Below are 20,146 nucleotides of genomic sequence, written 5' to 3'. Positions count from 1 at the left end.
AGTGCCTGCTGTGTGCTGGGGCGCTGTTCTAGGTACTCAAAAGGGACCGCTAGGCAAAGAACTTGGAAATCCCCTGCCCTGTGGTGATGTGACACCAAAGTCTGGTTGATGGTTAAAAAAAAAAAAAAAAAAGAAGAAGACAAGGAAACCAAAAGGGAGTATGTGAGACATATCAGGTAGACAGAGGGTTTACACTGAGGCCTTCTTGTGATGGGTGACATGGGCGTCAGGATCTGGAGAAATTGTGGAGGGGATATGGGGGTGTAAGAAAAATACATGGGGGATGAGGGGCTGGAGAGACGGCTCAGCGGTTAAGCACACCAATTGATCTTCCAGAGGTCCTGAGTTCAATTCCCAGCAACCACATGGTGGCTCACAGCCATCTGTAATAAGATCTGATGCCCTCTTCTGGTGTGTCTGAAGACAGCTACGATGCACTCCCATAAATAAAATAAATAAGCAAATCTTTAAAAAAAAAAAAAAGAATTTGTTTAAAAAAAAAGAAAGGAAGGAAGGAAGGAAGATAGATAGATAGATAGATAGATAGATAGATAGATAGATAGATAGATGGGGGTGGGTAGGATGTGCAAAGGCCCTGAGGCAGGAGGACACCCGTGTGCATTGGATGGGGTGGTAGGGAGATGGAGGGAGCAGGTGATAGGAGGTAAGATCAGCCAGCCACACATCAGAACAGGTGAGCCCGGAGGGCCCTGGAAGTCCTCGAGTGTGACCCGGTTGGAGCCACTGGACAGCTCTGGACATAGAAAGAGCAGAATGTGATGAGCCTTCATCAGGATCCTTCCGGCGGCTCTACAGAAGGAGACAGAGGCCTCTAGACCTCACACACCTCCTGAGGTCACTTTGGTTCAAAAGCCCTTCTCCACAAAGCCTCTGTGACAAGGGACAGAAGCACATAGGGCACTTAAAATAGGCCCAGGCTGGGAAAGTGTAGCTTGCGGTGGAGTTAGAAGCCGGGCTGAGGAGCGGGGAGGGACTTGATCCAAGCAAGGTGAACCAGGGGCCCCTGCCCCAGGCACCAGGGGGTGGCAGTGTGAGCCTGGACTACTCCCTTTATGTCTTGGGGGGTCCTTGAGGATAGGACCACTGTGATGACTAATTTTATCATCTTGGTTGGGTTAAGAAGAGCCTAGGAGAGTGGAGAAGAACAGCTGTGGCGCCCTTGAGGTTCATCTCTAGAGGCGTAATTAGATGGTTTAATCCACCGTTGGGAGTCAAACTCTGAGTAGACCTACTAGTCGGAAGGAAAAATGTGCAAAGTGTGTCCTGGTTGGAGGAAGATGTCACTGGAAGGCGTGTCCTGCCCGGGGGTTGGGGTGGGGTGGGGGCTCTACATTTTTTAAAAAATTATTTTAAAGACTTATGTTTAATTATGTACCTGTGTGTATCTGCATGGGGGTATGTGCAAGGCCCATGTAGGACAGAAGAGGAGCTGCAATTACAGATAGTTGTGAGCTGCCTGGTGTGGGTGCTGAGACTTGAACTCAGGTCTTCTGTGAGAGTAACAAGCGCTCAAAACCACCCAGCCATCTCTTCAGATGACGACATCGTCTCTTCAGCCAGGTGTTTTATATCTTGCCCAGGGGCCCTTTCACCTTCTCCAGGTTTCCCATCCACCATGAGACCAAGTGCCTCTTTCTTCACAAATCCCTCTTCTACCCAAAGGGGGGGAAGGTGGGTCAAACAAGCATGGGCTGCTCTAAAACTGAGCCAGAATGAATTCCTCCCTATAAGTTACTTGCTCAGTGTGTGTGACAGTCCTGCAGTAATACAGGATACGTGTACCAGAGAAGTGGGGTCACTGGTGTGACTAAACAACCCTACGACAGTTCTTAAGCCTATGGAAGGAGCTGGAAATGTCACAAGAGGCGTGAGAAGCCTTAGGATGCTGCAAGCAGAGCTAAACTGGTGAATCCGGTAGGAGCCAAGAACAACAGCCAAGCCAGGCTCCTGGGATTCCAGGTAAGGAGCCAATCACAGCCGATTCTGACAAGGACTTTGTATGTATCTGGTCCATGTTCTGAGACTTTGGAACAGGCTGGGGTTAAAGGTGATCATGAAAAATAGAAGACTCAAGAATGTGGTGGGGGAAATACAGAGACAGCATCACATCCAGGCAATGGCATGGACAGGGCTGGCTGCTTTTAGCCAAACTTACAGTGACAGCCAGAAGCAAGAAGCAGGCAGAAAGATCTGAACACCACAGTACAGCCAGAAAAGAAGCATGTTCGAAGCCGTGGGCCGGGACTTTACAGAAGTAAAGAGATTCCAATGTGATCGCTTCAAGAAGCCACACACCCAGCACAGGGACAAGAGGGAGACGCCGTGAGAGAGCGTGTCGGCATTTAACCAGACCCCAGCCATGATAGGTGAACGTTATAAACGGATAAACTCATCCGAAAGACTCTCCCTTCAGAAGGGACCTCTGAGACATGGAATGGGACAGCCTAGGGGGTCTTTCTATAGTTATTTACCCAGAGCCTACTGCAATGGTGGCCCAAAGGGCCTAGCCAAAGCTCACAATGGCAGCTGACCCTGGTGTGGGTCACATGATGCTGACGGTGTTGGCACAGGTCATGGAGGCTCACATCCAGATTTCAAAGGAAAGCCTGTGGGGCGGGGAGGTATATAGCCAGGTCTGAGATGCCGTGGTCTACCACGGTGGAGCCAGGCAGTGTATGGCCAGGTCTGAGATTCTGTGATCTGCCACGGTAGAGCCAGGCAGTGTATGGCCAGGTCTGAGATGCCGTGGTCTACCACGGTGGAGCCAGGCAGTGTATGGCCAGGTCTGAGATGCTGTGATCTCCCATGGTGGAGCCAGGCAGTGTATGGCCAGGTCTGAGATGCCGTGGTCTGCCACAGTGGAGCCAGGCAGTGTATGGCCAGGTCTGAGATGCTGTGATCTGCCCGGGGAGGATGACTTATGAAGCTGTAAGAGTAGAGTTTGGCTAACTGCAGAAGGCTGGAGTTGACAGTGGGACAGATATCTGCTGAGGTAAGCTTAGGCAGCGATGCAGACGTGGCCTAAGAGAGAGGCCACGTGGGCTGCAAACGGCAAGGCCGTGAGAGGGGCTCTTGTTAGGGTGCACGCAGAGACACCACAGTGTGTCCCCAGACACGGACCTACAGGATCTGGTGTCTGCTCCGCTGGTGGCTCTGGTGGCCCTTGCTTTAGTCTGGTCCCAGCTTGTTCTCCCGTTCCTCCATGTTGGAGTGGGAATGTGCGCTCTGGGCTACTGTATCTTGAAAATATGGGTAACTTGTGTCTTGTTTTTGCTTCCCACATGAGTTTACAGCCAAGGGTTGTCTTGAGTCTCTAGTTGGGACTGTTAAGAATGTGGGGACAAGGGGGCTGGAGAGATGGCTCATCGGTTAAGAGCGCTGACTGGTCTTCCAAAGGTCCTGAGTTAAAATCCCAGCAACCACATGATGGTTCGCAACCATCTGTACAGCTACAGTGTACTCATATACATAAAAGGAAAGAAAGAAAAGAAAGAAAGGAAGAAAGAAAGAAAGAAAGGAAGAAAGAGAGAAAGAAAGAGAGAAAGAAAGAGAGAAAGAAAGATGAACTGAATGCATTTTGTATTAGGAGATGGATGTGAGCGTTTTTGGGGTCAGTGGTAGATTTTCAATAATTAATGCTGCGAGTTTAACTGAGTTGAAAAACACATAGGCGATCTGCAAAGCACAGTCCTCCCCTCTTCCTCCTCCTCCTCCTCCTCCTCCTCTTCCTCCCCTTCTCCTTTTCCTCTTCCTCCTCCTCTTCCTCCCCTTCTCCTTTTCCTCTTCCTCCTCCTCTTCCTCTTCTTCTTCCTCCTCCTCCTCTTCCTCTTCCTCCTCCTCCCCTTCCTCTTCCTCCTCCTCCTGCTCCTCCTCCTCCTCCTCCTCCTCCTATTGACACAGGGTCTCTCTTTGTAGCCCTGGCTGTCCTGAAGCTTGCTAAGTAGACCAGGATGGCCTTGAACTCACAGAGCTCCTCCTGTCTCTGCCTCTTGAGTGCTGAGATTAATGACTTCTGCCACCATGAACGGCTTAAAACACACTTCTGTGTGTGTGTGTGTGTGTGTGTGTGTGTGTGTGTGTGTGTGTATGTGTGTGTGTGAGGGAGACTCCAGAGTAGCTAGATCATAAGGCCTCTGATCTAATGAATGGATTTTTTTTTTTTGATCTTCTTTTTAATGAGCAGTGTGATCCCCTGAACAGAGATTCTCTGGAATGATTGGGTGCTGGAATAGAGGAAGCAGGGCAGTGGGGCCGTGCCCCTGGGTACCACTTCTCCTCGGGCATTTCCTTTTCTCCTCTGCTTCCTATCTTCTACAGGGTGAACAGCTTCCCCAGCCAAGTTGCATGGGGCCAAGCAACCATTGCTAGGCCCACCCCCATAATCTGAGCCCAAAATTCCCCTCCTTCCTTTAAGGCTCCTCTCACGTACACGAAGCAACTAACAACTGCATCTCCCCTCTAAGCAGACCTCCCCGAGGACAGGCAAAGCCTGCTCCATCTTCAGACTCCCACACCCTCTGCTTGCTCTGCCAGCCTTTGGCACTACCAGAGGGACCAACACCACGCTGGTGCATCCTGGGTGAGAAGGGGTGGGGCTTACCTCTCGCCACTGCTTGTTCTCCATCCCTTGGGTGTACATGACACACACTGGGGAAGAGAAGAGAAAACATCGGTTAATCCCTCAGGCCAAGAGGGAGGTAGAGAGAGGGTCAGGAGCCTCAGCCTGGATTGCTCAGCTGGGTTTGGAGAAATGGTGGGTCTCTGCTGAGGCAGCTGGGGCTTCGATGAACGAGGGGAAGAAGAGCCCGGCTCCATACCTAGACCACAGCTGGTTTGCCGTTCCTGTCGTACTGAGATCGGCCCCGCATCCTTGCACAAGCATCTGGCCATGGAGTTACATCTCCAGCTCCCCAGTGGGTCTCACTCTCTATGACAACACTGGTCGGTCGGCTTGGCAAAGGGGCCTGGGACCTCTCAGCATATCTTTCAGGAGGGAACTCAAGGGCTAGTCGTTGCTACACCATAGAAAGGGCCCTGGGTGTGAGGCGAGTGGACATGTGGGCATGACAGAGGCTGAGTGGAGAGTGCGGTGAGGTAAGCATTGGAAACACTGTCCTTCCAGAGTCTGAACAGTCCCCGGAGGCCTGTCACTGTCACCGAATCCTCTTAACTGATGGGGACACTGAGGCTCTATGAAGGCCAACAACGTATCCAAGGTCACGCTCATGGCCAAGGACTGCTCAGAACTGGAGACCAGCTCTCCCAAACCCATGCTCATTCCCCCACCCCAGAGCCAAGGGGAGGGATTCACAGGGCAGAAGCCTTCTTGTGCCAGACGCCCCAACACCTCCCAAGCTCGTCTGAGGCGCTGAGTCCCAGGATGGTGGCAGAGTGGGGGCCAACTCCCTGGTTCTTCTCTGGACACCCTCAGTGCAGGGCTTGCGGGCCTTGACTAGCTGGCCCCACGCCTGCACCGCTCTAACGCTTAGCCAGAGCTGCTGCTCGGCCCTGTCCCTGTCACCAGGCTGCTGTGTCACTGGGGTGGCTGCTGCATCACAGCAGAGAAGGACTTACGTGGGTCAGACTTGGAAAACATGTCTTTGTCCAAGAGGTTCCTGAAAGAAGGGAGAGAGAAGAAATCAGGAGGGACGGAGGGGACAGAGTGTCGGGACCTAAGGTCGCTGCTGATCCTGGAGATGTCCTCCGGCCCGGCCTCAGACGGAATAGAAATGGAAGACGCTCCTTAGCACACGTGATCGACTTCAGTAAATGCCAGGGACCACAAGGATTCTGCATGTTTGTCACGCTGGCACTTGGGTCAAGGAGAGGGAGACAGGAGTTCAAGACCATCCTGGGGCTCTATGGTGGATTAGAACAGCCTGGGCTACGTGGCTCTATGTCTTTGGGGGGAGGTGTGGGGAGCTGGAGAGATGGCTCAGCCATTAAGAGCACTGGCTGTTCTTCCAGAGGTCCTGAGTTTAGATCCCAGCAACCACATGGTGGCTCACAACCATCTGTAGTGAGATCTGATGCCCTCTTCTTTTTTTCTTTTTCTTTTTTCTTTTTTTTTAAAAGATTTATTTATTATAAGTAAGTACACTGTAGCTGTCTTCAGACACACCAGAAGAGGGTGTAAGATCTCATTACGGATGGTTGTGAGCCATGTGGTTGCTGGGATGTGAACTCAGGACCTTCAGAAGAGCAGACAGTGCTCTTAACCCACTGAGCCATCTTGCCAGCCCCCTCATGCCCACTTCTGGTGTGTCTGAAGAGAGTGAGTACACTCACAATAAATGAGTGAATGAATGAACGAATGAATGAATGAATGAATGACCTGGAAGTCTCTGAAGCCACTCCAGTCTCCATTCTACTAAGATCTGAAGTGCTCCCCCTCCCAAATTACAGCCACAGCTTCTCCAGATTAGCACCATGGTGCCCTGGACCCTGGAGCTTCTCATTTGCCGAGACTTTAGTCAGCTTCGGATATCAGCCCTTCTTTTTTCTTTTTTTTCTCTTTTCTTTCTTTCTTTCTTTCTTTTCTTTTCTTTTCTTTTTTTTTTTTTTTTTTTTTTTTTTTTTTTTTTTTGGCTTTTCCAGTCAGGGTTTCTCTGTGTAGCCCTGGCTGTCCTGGAACTCACTCTGTAGACCAGGCTGGCCTGGAACTCAGAAATCCGCCTGCCTCTGCCTCTCAAGTGCTGGGATTAAAGGCGTGCACCACCACTGCCCAGCGATATCAGCCTCCCCTGATATTGGACCTCCCCTTCTTTCATGTCTCTATCACTTAAAAATAATGAATGAATGAATGATAACTAGAACTCATGAGAAAGCGTCTGTTTAACCTCTAGTCTCCCAGAATACGTATCGCAGTCTACTGACTCCCTCGTCCTGCGCGTACAGAGGAATTAATGAATGGCTCCTCGCTGAGGAATTAATGAATCACCTCCTCAAAGGGGACACTGATTCATTTGAACAAAATCCCTCTAAGGTCAAGACGAGAGCTGAGGTTGGGTGTGGTGACCCTCATCCATAACCACACACTCTTTGGAGGCTGAGGTAGGAGGATCCAGAACTCAAGGCTGGCCTGGGGCATAGGGTGAATCCCGTTTCCAAAAACTCAAACACAGCCAGACACTATGTAGCAAGACTGCAACTCTAGCACTCAGGAGGCTGAGAGAGGCAGACCATGAGTTCAAGGTCATCCTCAGCTATATAATGAGTTTGAGGCCAGCCGGGGCTACATTGACACTCAGCCTCAAACAAACCACAGACTTAGGAGACTTAGGCTGGAAGGGGACTGGAAGAGACTTAGGCTGGAAGGGGAGGAGCTGGCTAATGAGGGGCGGGGACAAAGGTCCCTGAGTGGCCCTGGGAGCACTTGTGTTACCCTGAATCTTGCAGGCCAGAGGGAGTTGGGGGAGGGGGCTGAGGTGGCAGGTCCAGGTTCAGGACGCAGCATCAAGACAGGGAAGGACAGGGGTCGGCAGGGAGTATGATTAAGAACCTCAGCACACTGCCTTGAGCCCCTCCAGGGAAGGGACTACCCGCTGTCTCACTCCACCCAGCCCCTGAGTCGGTACAGCGCAGACTGAATGCAGAGCAAGAGAGAAATGAGCGTGCAGCCCCCGCTGGTCAGTGCCTGCCTCACACACACAACACTCTGGGTTTGATCCCCAGCATCTCATAAACCAGGTGTGGTGATACACACTGGTAATACCAGCGCGTGGGAAGCTGAGGCACGAGACTTCCATAAATTAAAGGCTATCCTGGGCTGTAGAGTAAAACCAGCCTTTAAGCCGACAGAACTGGGCGGGAGAGATGGCTCAACGGTTAAGAGTACCGACTGCTCTTCCAGAGGTCCTGAGTTCAATTCCCAGCAACCACTGGGTGGCTCACAACCATCTGTAAGGGGATCTGATGCCCTCTTCTGGTGTGTCTGAAGATACAGTGTGCTCACATAAAATAAATATACCTTAAACAAACAAACAAAAGGACCGAGCAGACCAGAACACAACAGCAAGGACTGCTCAGGGCGACACTCAGAGCCTTCACACTCCCCCCTAGCTACAGACAGACAAACTGCATCTGGCTTGACTACCTCGTGCCTCAATTTTCCCATTTATAAAATGGGGCTCAGTATACACCAGGGCTGCTTAGATTAATCAATGTGCCTAGCCTGGCATTTACAGGTCGTCCTCAGAGCAGACGTTCCTCTGAGGAAGCTGAAGCTCACAGGTGAGAAAGGGAGCCAGAGGCCACCTCCACCATTCCTGGTCCAAGAAGCCAGGCCCTACCCTGTCCTGAAGGGGGACTGACTATCTCATCCTCTAAGAGGAGGCCCCGGCTTCAGCTCCTCCCCCTGCGGCCTTAGCTGTGGGCAGCCATGCCTGGGTCTCCAGCCTGATGCCTTCTCTAATGCCCACCCGTGGTCTCATTTTACCCTTGCTCCCTGCAACCCAGCTTTTTACTTGATAGAAGTGGGGCACGTAGGGATCCCGAGAAGCCTGCATCACTGCTTAGCAAAGGGCCTCTCACTCCCTGGGGCTCATGTCAGGGTTCCCAGGGGTAAAAAGGCAGGTTCTTGGGGTCCTCCCCCAAGCTTGGCTTGGTAAGTCTGGAGTGTGTCTGAGATAGCTTTAACTGGCTGCTGTCCCACCCACCAGCCCTCCCTTGGGTTTCTGACATAGTTATTTAAATATATATCTTAGGTCAAAACACTGGACACCAAAGACCCCAAGACATGTTTGTTCAGCCCCCCCAAGAATCCCCTGCAGTTAGCAGTTCCCCAGTAACCCTCACCTACCCCACTGAACACTCTTGCCTCAGAGAGAGAGGCGGAGTGGCCTGCCCAGAGGCACACAGCCAAGCGGGGCACTAACCAGAACAGACTAAACCAGACCTACATGTTTTTCCTCTGCTTTCTACTTCGGGAGAGCTCAAAGAGAAAAATAAAATAAAATAAAATAAGTTCCCCAACCGTCAAAATGTATTTCCCCCCCCAAAAAGAGCATAAAAGTCTTCAGCTGCCTGCTCAGCAGCCAGCAGCTTCGCTCCCTTTGTTCCTTAAATGGAGGCTGGGAAGGCAGAGCCAAGGCCCTTCGCTTCCTGCAGCCCCCAAGGACTCATTTCCAACTCCCCCGACTCGACTGGAGGGAGGCTGGGAGGAACACTGCCAGGCTGTGGGTCTGGGAGCCTCTGAGGTCCCTCAGCCCCTGGGCAGGCCACTCCGCCTCTCTCTCTGAGGTGACCTCAGAGGGACTCCCTTTAGACGATGAGACAGCCAGTCCCCCTCTGAGGTGGAAGGTGATGGGGAATTCCCTTGCAGGGCCTGAGGGCATCACTTCCCAGCAGGGAGGCTGGGGAGAAGTGGGTAAGGGACTGGGACAGAGCCTGTCTGAGGAGCTATGTCTCTCCTGGTTCTCTCTCATAAACATGCTGAGCTTGCACTTGGCTGCGGATGAGAAAATATGTTAAGACCCTAGATTTCAGCTATTCCAGGCTGGGGGTCCTCGGCGGGGAATCATGTACCCCAGAAACCAAGCAGGTCAGTGGTGGTGCGTGTGTGTTAGATGCAGGTTTGTCTTGTTGTCCAATTTTTTCAAAGAAAACTACCAGGCTGCAAATGTTAGGAAAGGGCTAAGCCCGACAGCCTAGGCCTGCTACCTATGATTCTGAGGCAGGAGAATCACAAGTTCAAGGCTGCTTGGGCTACATAGGGAGTTCAGTGGAAGTCTGGCAACTTAGTTGTCTCAGAAGAACACAAGTCGAAAGGCTTAAAGCTCAGGGGCTGGAGAGATGGCTCAGCAGTTAAGAGCACTGACTGCTTGCTCTTCCAGAGATCCTGAGTTCAAATTCCAGCAACCACATGGTGCCTCACAACCATCTGTAGTGAGATCTGACGCCCTCTCCTGGTGTGTCTGAAGACAGCTACAGTGTCCTCATATACATAAAATGTAAGGGGATGGTGGTGGTAGGACATTCACTTGGCACATACAAGGCCCCGGGTTCAATCCCCAGCACAGGAAAGAAGGGAGGAAGGGAGAAAGGGAAGGAAGGAGGGAGGCAGGTTGGTTGGTTTCTCTGAACTGGAAATAGTGGTATGCACTAGATCTACACAGCCAATATGAGAGTAGCCTCTGGTGTTAGGGACAGATGAACTAATACGAAGTAGCAGTGACAGATACACAATAAGCCCCAAGTCCTAAGAGAACACACATATCACTTTGTTTTTCAAAATCAACTCCATGCCAAACATCTGGTCAATGGAGTGGATGAGGGGTAGCCACTCACCCGATTGGCCAGGTCCTTGGTCAGGTACCGAACCCAGGATGTTCAACTGACCCTGCATCTCAATGCCAGCAGATCCTGGTTCACATCCCTAAAAGGGGAGGATCTGACCTCTAAAGTCCCAGTCCCTGAGGTGCCCAGGAGCACCTCTGTCACAAAACCTGGGCCACCTGGGTCCCTTCGACCCCACTGGCACACCAGAGAGGACCGGAAAGCCAGCCATCTCCTGCACTCCTCACAGGAAGAAGTCATCAAAGGAGACAGGCCAGGAGGAAGGACCTGGGCGTGTGTGCCCACCACCGCCTCTGTACCATCTTCCTGCCAAACAACCTTGCCAGGCCTCACGAGCAGTTCTCAACAGGGCATCCGCAAGCCTTCTGGGGCTGGCAATGTTTTTTTATTGCTGCGAGGTATTGGCCTGATTGTCCCTGCCGAGTCGCAGGGTCAGGGGAGAAGAGCGGTGGCCTCAGAAGCAGCCAGGTCAGGATCCTGCATGGCCACACTGACATCGGTCACTCTGGAGAGTCTCCCCTCGCCTCAGCTTCTTGTCGATACATGGGGGGGGGGGGTCACTTGCTTCTCAGAGCAGGCATGAGCCACTAGCCACCAGCTTAAATTGGAGAGACAAGAAGTGGCTTCGTTGCTCCGGGGGGTGGGTGGAGGGGGGCCCCCCCGGCACTGTGTCTATTCCACTCAGAGAGCTCTGCAGACTCTCCTTTGAGAGAGCCTGTCCACTCGGCCCCTTGTTACCCTCGCCATCCTCTGCTTGGCCTGTCCAGCAACACATCTGCTTCCTGATGTGCCCCACGCCCCACCAGCCCAGCATCTCAGCAAACAGAGGCTGATTTGTAAGGTTAATCCTAACTCCTGTCTAACAGCATCCATCTATCAGGATCACCAAAACTGCCGGTGGCTTCCCCTCTCCTCTCTGATCTCAGCTGGGGCCCTGACCTGACTGCTCTCCTATTTCTGTCACACTGACCCCCTGTGTGTCTACCAGCAAAGCCAGGCTTTTCTGCCCCAGGGCCTTTGCACTCGCCATCCTGCTCAGTAAATCCCCTTCCCCTCAGCTTCCTCTTCACGTCACCTGCCTCACCGCCCGGATCAAATGAACTCATTTACTGATGCGTACCCTCACGCGGGATAGAACTGTTGGCTCATGCCGCTAGTCCCAGCATTCGGGAGGCAGAGGCAAGTAGCTTCTCTGTTGAGTTCGAGGCCAGCCTGGTCTATGCAGTAAGTCCCAGGACAGCCGGAGCTACACAGTAAGATCCTTGAGTCTCAAAGAACAAAACAAAGCAAAACTGTGCACAGCTGGGCGTATGGTGGTGCACACATTCAAGCCCACCACTGCGGAAGCTGAAAGAAGAGGGAGATGGCCTTGGACTCACAAAGCCAGCTGAGGTACACTCGCCATCCGGTCTCACAAAACCAAAGATCCGCGATGCTCAAGGGCAGAATACTCGCTAGGGAGATGGTCAGGCCCTAGTTCCATCCCGGGCATCCAGCGGGTTTCCTGTTACCTACGCACGGCCAACAGCAGGAATGTACGCTGGGAGATCAGGGAAGGAAGCTACCAGAAGGCTGGCTTCCATTGTAGATGTCTCTGTGTTTTGCCTCAGAGCCAGCAGCCTCTTGCTTTCCTTTCCCTTTGCCTGAGGGAGGACCACCTGCCTCCAGGTCCCACCAGGATCTCTAGAGAGCCCGACCCTTGACCTCAAGAAGCTCTGAGGGCCTGACATCTGAGGACACAGACTGTGGATCCACATTTCCAAAACCTGTCGGCATTAACCTTGGACACGGGCCTTCACCTCTCTGGGCCTTTGATTTTTCTAGGCAGACGAAAAAAGAAAAGCTGCAATTTACTGCAAGGGAACTGTCGGGGAGCTAAAAAGCCACTGTAGGGGTTGGGATGGGGGTGCTGGAGAGATGGCTCGGTATGAGGATGGGAACTGGGGTCCCCAGAAATCCATAGAAAAGGTGGGTGGGAATTGCAGCCCGCCTGCAATCCCATCTCCAGAAGGCAGAGAAGACCTCACACTCCCCCCTAACCCCTCATCTTCCCATCCCCCCACCCCGTGCAATCGGCTAGAGAGATCGCTCTGCCCATCACAGCCCTTGGAGGAGCCAGACCTCCCCTAGACTTGAAGAGGTCAGTTGCCTTCCACAGGAAGGCAGCTTTCTGGGACCAGCAGTCCCAAGGAGCAGGCTGAGGAGGGTCATTCTGGTCCTTACCAGCAAGACACTGAGCCCCGACTCGGCAGCTGCCTCCAGTTAAGTCAGCAAGCCTGGTCAGGGCCCACGCCTTGGGGTGAAGAAATCCTAGCCCCGAGACGCAGACATGGGAGGACACAAAGTCAGACGTTCAGGAAACTGGGGTTATTTTTTTCACCAAGCAGCTGAAAACCAACGCTCCGGGCTTCTAAGATGGTGTGATCTGAGGTACTGGCTTAGACGGCAACCACCAGTATAGATGGAACACAGGTATAAGTGTGCCTAACAAGAATGCCAACTGCCCAGCTGGAGTAATCATTCAACCTGTACCATGGTGACCTTCCCTGGCTTTGTTGGCTTTCTGGGTGTGGTCAATGATTAAAGAGTTCTCCTTTTCCTAATTCTGACTTACTGCTACCACCAGGCTCACGCCCTCCCCACGGCGGTGATCTCCCCTTCCTCTCAGAAGCAGGAGAGTGAACGCACACCTCACAAGGCCAGGACACCACTCCAGAGCTGAGCTGCCTCTCTCCATGGGGCGCCATAAGTATGTTAGCGTACACAGAGAGCAGTAACCATCCTGTGGGGCAGAAGCCCACCTACCCACTCGCTCCTACCAACTGGTGGGGAAGGAAAGCTGTGGGAGAACCTCAGGAGGAGGCATCCAGCCTGCCCTGGTCTCAGGAGCCCTTGTATGCCTGCCCAAGCACAAAGGCTTCCTGAAATATGGAAAACATAAGCTATTCTCTCCAACCACGGAGCTCATGCAGCTATAAGCAATAAGACAGGGGTGCTGGTCTGTCAGGGCCTCTGGAGGAAGAAGGGCCAGGGGCCAGGGGCCAGGTAAGCTTTGAATGGCTTTACAAAATGGCTAATACTCCTAGACCCTCAGGGAGGAAGAGCTCAAGGCTTGAGGGTGTTTAAAGTCACATTTTCTAGCACGTCTGCTGGATCCTGGCGCCATGAACCATTTTTCCTCCGGGAATCACTACATCGAACCATCTCCAGGGCTCTCCACATCCCTGACCCTTGTTACTGTGTGATGTCAACTGCTCAGCCGGAGTGATCATCCAACCTGTGCCATGGTGATGCCATGCTGAGAGGTGATGCCAGCCCCCGTTCTCAGATGGGTCTATTGAGTCCCCGTGACTGACGGGGATCACTACGCTCCTTTTACAGAGGGGGAAACTGAGGCCAGACCAGAGAAGCAGCTCACCAGGAGTCCTAGCAATAGAGCTGGAGTGTGCTTCAGTGGCAGTGTGCTTTTGTGATATGGGTTTGATCCCCAGCAGCCTCAAGTGACTATTCATTCGAGACACACACACACACACACACATACATACACACACACACACACATACATACATACACATATACACATACACACACATAGACATACACACTCATGCACACACACGTACACATACACACTCATGCACATACACACACATGCACACACTCACACACACATACACATATACAAATACACACTCATGCACACACACATACACACATACACACTCATGCACACACATACACACTCATGCACACACACATACACACACATACACACACACATACACACATACACACACACATACACATATACATACACATACACACACATAGACATACACACTCATGCACACACGTACACATACACACTCATGCACATACACACACATGCACACACTCACACACACATACACATATACAAATACACACTCATGCACACACACATACACACATACACACTCATGCACACACATACACACTCATGCACACACACTCATGCACACACATACACACTCATGCATACACACATACACACATAGGTGGGGGAGATTACAAGAAAACTGGGATTTGAACCCAGGAAGATAGAGCCAAACTTTTTTTTTTTTTTGAGACAGGGTTTCTCTGTGTAGCCCTGGCTGTCCTGGAACTCACTCTGTAGACCAGGCTGGCCTCGAACTCAGAAATCTGCCTGCCTCTGCCTCCCAAGTGCTGGGATTTAAGGCGTGCACCACCACTGCCCGGCCTTTTTTTTTTTTTTTTAAATAGTCTCACTACATAGACCAGGCTAGCCTGGAGCTGGAACTGACAGAGCTATACCACCTGCCTCTGTCTCTGTTTCCTGGGTGCTGGGAATAAAGACAAGCTCATATTTTTTTTTCTGTTGTTGTTGGGGGTTGGTTTGTTTGTCTGAGGCAGGGTGTCTCTGTGTAGCCCTGGCTGCCCCGGAACTGCCTATGTAGAGCAGGCTGGCCTTAAACGCCCAGAGATCCTACTGCCTCTGCCTCTCAAGTGCTAGGATCAAAGGCGTGAGTTGCCACGCCTGGCCAAGCTCACTTTCTTAACCAATGTATCAAATAGCACAAGGCTGGTTACACCCTCAGGCTTGGGTCTACCAGAGCCAGTGACAGTAGTCATTTGGGAGTAGACCACAGATTGACCCAAGATGTTCTCTACAGAGGCAGAGGCCCTAATGTGTCTATCCCCTTGGTGTCGTCTGCCTTCTGGGCACACACTAGGCGCCAGCAAGATTCTGGACAAGATGTAGGACCCTGCCCCAGATGTTCTCTGTTCTGCTGAAACGCTCAGGTCTAGGACGGCCTCTAGGACGAGGTGGAGTTCCTGGGGCTGGATCAAGGGAGCCAGAGAACCCATCAGCCACCCTGAAGCATTGCCTCCAGCTTCCCATCTGGAGGAAGCGGCCAGGAGAGGTGCTCGTGGTAGGGTACCCCAAAGTCTCTACTCTTGGGGTTCCAGTCATTGCTGACCAGGACGCAGGAGACGGCTCTTTAGCCAGTAAGTGGGGAATACAGCGTACAAGAGCAGTGTGGACTCTTCGGGTCTCTGCTGGACCACTGGCCCCAGCTACAGCAGAGATGATCGATAGAGTCGAGGCCACCCAGATTGTCCTGTCACCTACCCTCTGTTCCAAGTGACCATTCTGTCCTCCTTTCTCCTCACCCAAACCACATCTCCCTCATTTCCATTTCAGGAGGGGAGACACAGGGGGTTGGCCAGGCCTTCTACAAAATGCAGATCACGTCCCTTCAGAGCGGACAGACGGCAGGGTCAACTCAGAGCCCAATCCTTAGGAGCTCTCCTGCACCAGGTACCTCGCACCCGGGACATCTTCATCCTTTGGGCGCTTCCAGAAAACAAAGAGCAGATCCAAGAGTTTCTGTCCATCTCGGGCTGATCACCGTGGCCGCCTGCTGCCTAGTGTACCCACTTCTCTCTCTGTCTAGAGTGTTTGTGCCCGCTGTGTGCCAAGCCTGTGAGCTACCTCTGTGAGCGAGGCTTTCCTGGGAAGAGACAGACTTCCCAGGTGGGAAACTGAGGCTTAAAGTTTAGCCCAAGTGGCAAGTCAGGGATCCCTCCCAAGATGTCTGACCCCGGGTCTCACTGTTATGATCCTTCCCCTCCGTGGAGTGGAAGGCTCTGGGGGCCTGTCTCGGGAACATTCTTGCCTCCCATGTTCACTCAGAGGCTCTGAACTGTAGAAGCCAAGTGCTCTAGGCCGATGTCTTTGGGGACAAAAGGATGGCCCTGGAAGTGGAAAGCACAAAGCCCTTTCGGGGTAAGGGAACAGGCTGTTCAGGAGCTCAGAGGTGGGAAGGCTCCGGGAGACAACTCAAGAGCCTGAAGGCGACAGGCATGATTGAAGGCAGGAGGCAGGGCGGTGTGCAGAAGGAGGGCAAGCTGGCAGCTGCTGACAGCTGAGGAGGTGAGACAGGGAGCTAATGGGCCATCAGGAAGCTCCCAGCAGAGTGAAGGCAGGTTCAAATTATCTCTGTGTGGGACTGAGGTGTTGGGGGGTGGACACCCATCTGGGAGTCACCACAGTAGCCCTCGCCTCAAGTCCTCAGGAGGAAGTTTGCCCAGAATCCATCCTCTTTCACACCCCAGGGCCAGCATCTCGGACCGTATGGACATTTCCCCAATGTCTCAACTCAGTAACTCAGAGCAGAAGGGACATGAGGTGGACAAAGTCTGACCCAACAGCGACCTGCATAAAGCCAGAGTGAGTGGTTTGGAACAAGGGCATGAAGGGGCTCCGGAAATGTTATATGGGCCCTTGCCAGGACCTCGGGGTGAGTTACATCTGGACCACAATGTTCCTCACAGACCTATCAAAGCAGTGCGCCTAAGGCCAGCCACATGCCTGTCCAGCCTCGGGGGCAACCTATTCAGAGAACCTGAGAGGCCCAGCCTCCCAGAGAAGGCCAACCTGTATGCCATAACTGGGGTCTTGCGGGTGGCAGTCTACAAAACAAACTCCTTCCTCCTCTTGCCTGTGGATTCTGACACTTCATCATCAACCCTTAGCTCTTCTGGCTTAAGATTTTTCCCATCAGAGTTACTGGTTTTTAATGGCGCCACGCCGCACTCTTAAGTTCGGCAGGGTTTCCTGCTCTCTGAGACTACAGTCCCGGGTGATCCTTCTTGCTGGAGGCTAAGGCAAGAGGCTTTCAGATGCTGGGTTCTAAGACAATGGAGGAGGTGGAGGAGGAATGGGCAAAGGCCAGGGAAGCGGGAGGAGGGAGGCCACAGGAGGCACAGAGGATCTATGCCTGAGAGGAATGGTACCAGCCTTTCTCACTTCTCCTTTCGGAGAAGGAAAAATCAGAGAGAGAGCCTGAGTGGAGACCCTGGAGCAGCTCCTCCCCTTCCCACTCTGGTGCTGGGACCCCCGTTTCCAATGTCTTCCTCCTGTTCTGGAAGCAACAGCTCCGAACGCAAACTTTCTGGGAACCTGACCCCTGCCAGGCTGCCCATTCAGCCATCGCCACCCGCCGCTGGGCAGGGGTGGGGGGGTCTCCGAAGACAGGCAGCGGGGCGCCCGGGAGCCGAGAACACCGAAAAGCAGGCTCGCTACGCAAAGCCTTGGAAGCTACAGAGACAGAGGGATTCCGGCCCAGGGGCGGGGCAGGGGGGACCCGAACCGCGGGCGGCTCACCTGCATGACACGGTGATCTCCACTTTGGTAGCCGGGATGCTGCCCGCCAAGGAGTCGAACTCGCTGAGCGACGCCATGTCCTCGGGTTGCTCCATCGCCCACCGTCCCCCCACCCCACCCCAAATTAGTCAATATTCCTGCGCGATTCACGCCTCCTCCGGAGCGGCTGCAGCCCTGGGCTGGGCGGCCAGGGGAGGAGAGGAGCGCGAAGAGGGGGCGTGGGAAGTGCGAGCGGGAAGGGGGCGGAAAGCGGGGGCCCGCGGAGAAACGGGGCACGGGAGCTGCTGCGGGGAGGCGGAGGGGGGGACCCGCGGCGAGGGAACCGGGGCACAGCGGGGAGGGGTCCCGGAGGGGGCGTGGGGACTCGGGGATGGGGGGGCGAGGACTGCGCCGCCTCGGGCTTGGGGGGCGCAGCGCCACGTCCTGTGCTAGGGCTCCGGCTCCGGGGTGCCCAGGACTGCGGGAAAATCAAATGTGCCCGGTGTCGCCGCCGCCTCCCGCCAGGCGCGCGCTGCGTGCGGGGTCCGCGGGCGCCGGAGGGGCCGCCCGCAGGGGCCGGGGCGGGGCCGGGGCGGGGTCTGCGCGGGGCGAGTGTGGGAGCGATGTGTGTGTGTGTGAGAGTGAGTGTGCGCGCGTGTGTGTGCACGCGCGTGGCGGGCGTGGGGACGCGGCTCCAGATGACGGGGACAGGGCAGGCGACAGCCAGAGATGGTCCCAGGGCGCGCGCCGCCCTCTGCGCAAGTCCCCCCACCTCACTTGTCCAGCCAGGGTCTGCGTGCTGGGGGAGGGGGACGGTCCTAGGAGCACCTGTTTGGGCAGCGTCTAGGCGGGGTTCGGGGAAGGGGGCTTGGCCGAGTGTGCGCACCGCCAGCGGAGGGTCTAAGCCCAGAGCAAGCTCTCCCATCTCCCTTGGGCGAGGCGGCGATCAGCCTGGTGCCGGGAAGGCTGGTCTGGTTTCCGACGTAGGGTGGGTCAGTGGGCGCTTGCCCATCCGCCTCTGGTGTCCGCCAAGCCTGGTCTTGGCTAGTCGCCCGAACCTTTACCCAGCTTCTTGGTCTTCCTCCTCCTCTCGTCGTGACCATAGGGGCCGAGCCAACCCCCGGGTCTGTCTGGAAGCTTCCTCCACTAGACTGAGTAGCTGGCCTCAGCTCCCTGGGCTTGGCAACCAGTACCCCAATATACCTGGCTCAGAGCTCTGCCCTGGGAAGCAAGGGGAGGGTTAAAGCATCTCTCAGGCAGGTTCTTCCCAGGTTCAGCCTGCCTTCTGGGCCTGGGGCTGCAGCGCCAAGCCAGCTCCCGGAGGTTTCCTCTCTAGCAAATCCACCCGCGGCCCCTCCTCAGCCTCAGTGTAAGCTTTGCTGAGACGAGTTGCTGGGCTTCAACTTCCTCACCCACCGCCTCACACAGCGTGGATGCCTGTCGCTATCAGGGGTGGCCTTCTGGCAGCTGGGCATTCCGAGCAGGTGCACACGAATGCTGTTTGAAATCAATTTTCAAGACATCAGTCAGAGCCAGAGTTGAAGACAAACAGAACACCTTCCTTGGGACTTCTGTTTACCTACGTCTCCAGATCAGCTGGACTCCCCAGGGGGAGTAAGAGAAGGGACAACTCACTTTTGGGTTGGGCCTGGGGCCCTCCCTGCACAAAAAACAACTCAGTCTCCATTTATTTCTTTGTGAGGTTTTTTTTTAATTGTTTTTCAATTTTCAATTGATTTCAAATTTAGAACAAAATCCAGTCTGAACCCCAAGCGAGCTGCTAATCACTATGTCTAAAACTATCATCCAATATGGTAATACAATAGAATGAACAGCAGAGCCTAAGAAGTTTCCACCCAATGCGATGCTTGGTATGTGTTCTTAGTAGGAGTTTTGTTTTGTTTTGTTTTGTTTTTGTTTTTGTTTTTGGTTTTTTCGAGACAGGGTTTCTCTGTGTAGCCCTGGCTGTCCTGGAACTCACTCTGTAGATCAGGCTGGCCTCGAACTCGGAAATCCACCTGCCTCTGCCTCCCAAGGGCTGGGATTAAAGGCATGTGCCACCACTGCCCGGCAGGGATGTGTTTTAAAATCCAATTCTAAATGATCGGGCAAAGATTAGGTTTCTCCTTTACCCCAGGCATGCTGTGGGCCTGGGGCAGCAAGGTCAGTAGAGCTCACTAGGTACCTCCCCCCCCACTCTCTGATATTCTCTTTGGGGTGGCAGCTATGGGGAGACAGAGAGGTTGTTCAGCTCAGAGTCTGCTGACGACCTTGAAAAGTAACAGCGGTGACTCTAGGGTCTCTGCAGAAGCCTGTAGTCCGTATTGCAGAGGCAGGAGGATCTCTGTGAGTTCCAGGCCGGCCTGGTCTACAGGGGGAATCGCAGAACAGACGGGACTACTTAGAGAGACCCTGTCTCAAAAATAACCACAACAGGGCTGGTGAGATGGCTCAGTGGTTAGGAGCACCGACTGCTCTTCCGAAGGTCCTGAGTTCAATTCCTAGCAACCACGTGGTGGCTCACAACCACCAGTAATGGTGTGTCTGAAGTCAGTGTACTTATTTGTAATAGTAAATAGTTTTTTCTTTTTCTTTTGGTTTTTTGAGACAGGGCTTCTCTGTATAGAAGTGCTGGGATTAAAGGTGTGCACCACCCCTGCCTAGCTATAAATAAATCTT

The 20,146-nt window shown here is 53.5% G+C and overlaps 1 protein-coding gene across 3 annotated transcripts in view; it reads right to left on the bottom strand.

The window, feature by feature from the left end:
* Cpne5 (copine 5) overlaps positions 1 to 17,731 on the bottom strand; it is an 86,493-nt gene extending 68,762 nt beyond the window's left edge. The window contains exons 1-3 of one of the 3 annotated variants that reach the window (XM_031347881.1): positions 17,489 to 17,731; positions 5,596 to 5,636; positions 4,622 to 4,668 (exon numbers count right to left, since the gene is read on the bottom strand). In XM_031347881.1, the coding sequence (XP_031203741.1) occupies positions 4,622 to 4,668; positions 5,596 to 5,636; positions 17,489 to 17,583 (183 nt within the window). In that variant the 5' untranslated portion in view covers positions 17,584 to 17,731. The remainder of the gene's footprint in view (positions 1 to 4,621; positions 4,669 to 5,595; positions 5,637 to 17,488) is intronic. The other 2 variants (XM_031347883.1, XM_031347882.1) reach the window with 2 other exon arrangements.
* Positions 17,732 to 20,146: the final 2,415 nt, after the last annotated feature.

The sequence above is a fragment of the Mastomys coucha genome, unplaced genomic scaffold (assembly GCF_008632895.1).
Source record: "Mastomys coucha isolate ucsf_1 unplaced genomic scaffold, UCSF_Mcou_1 pScaffold3, whole genome shotgun sequence".
Classification (NCBI taxonomy): Eukaryota; Metazoa; Chordata; class Mammalia; order Rodentia; family Muridae; genus Mastomys; species Mastomys coucha.
This window is presented reverse-complemented; position numbering and strand designations above follow the sequence as displayed.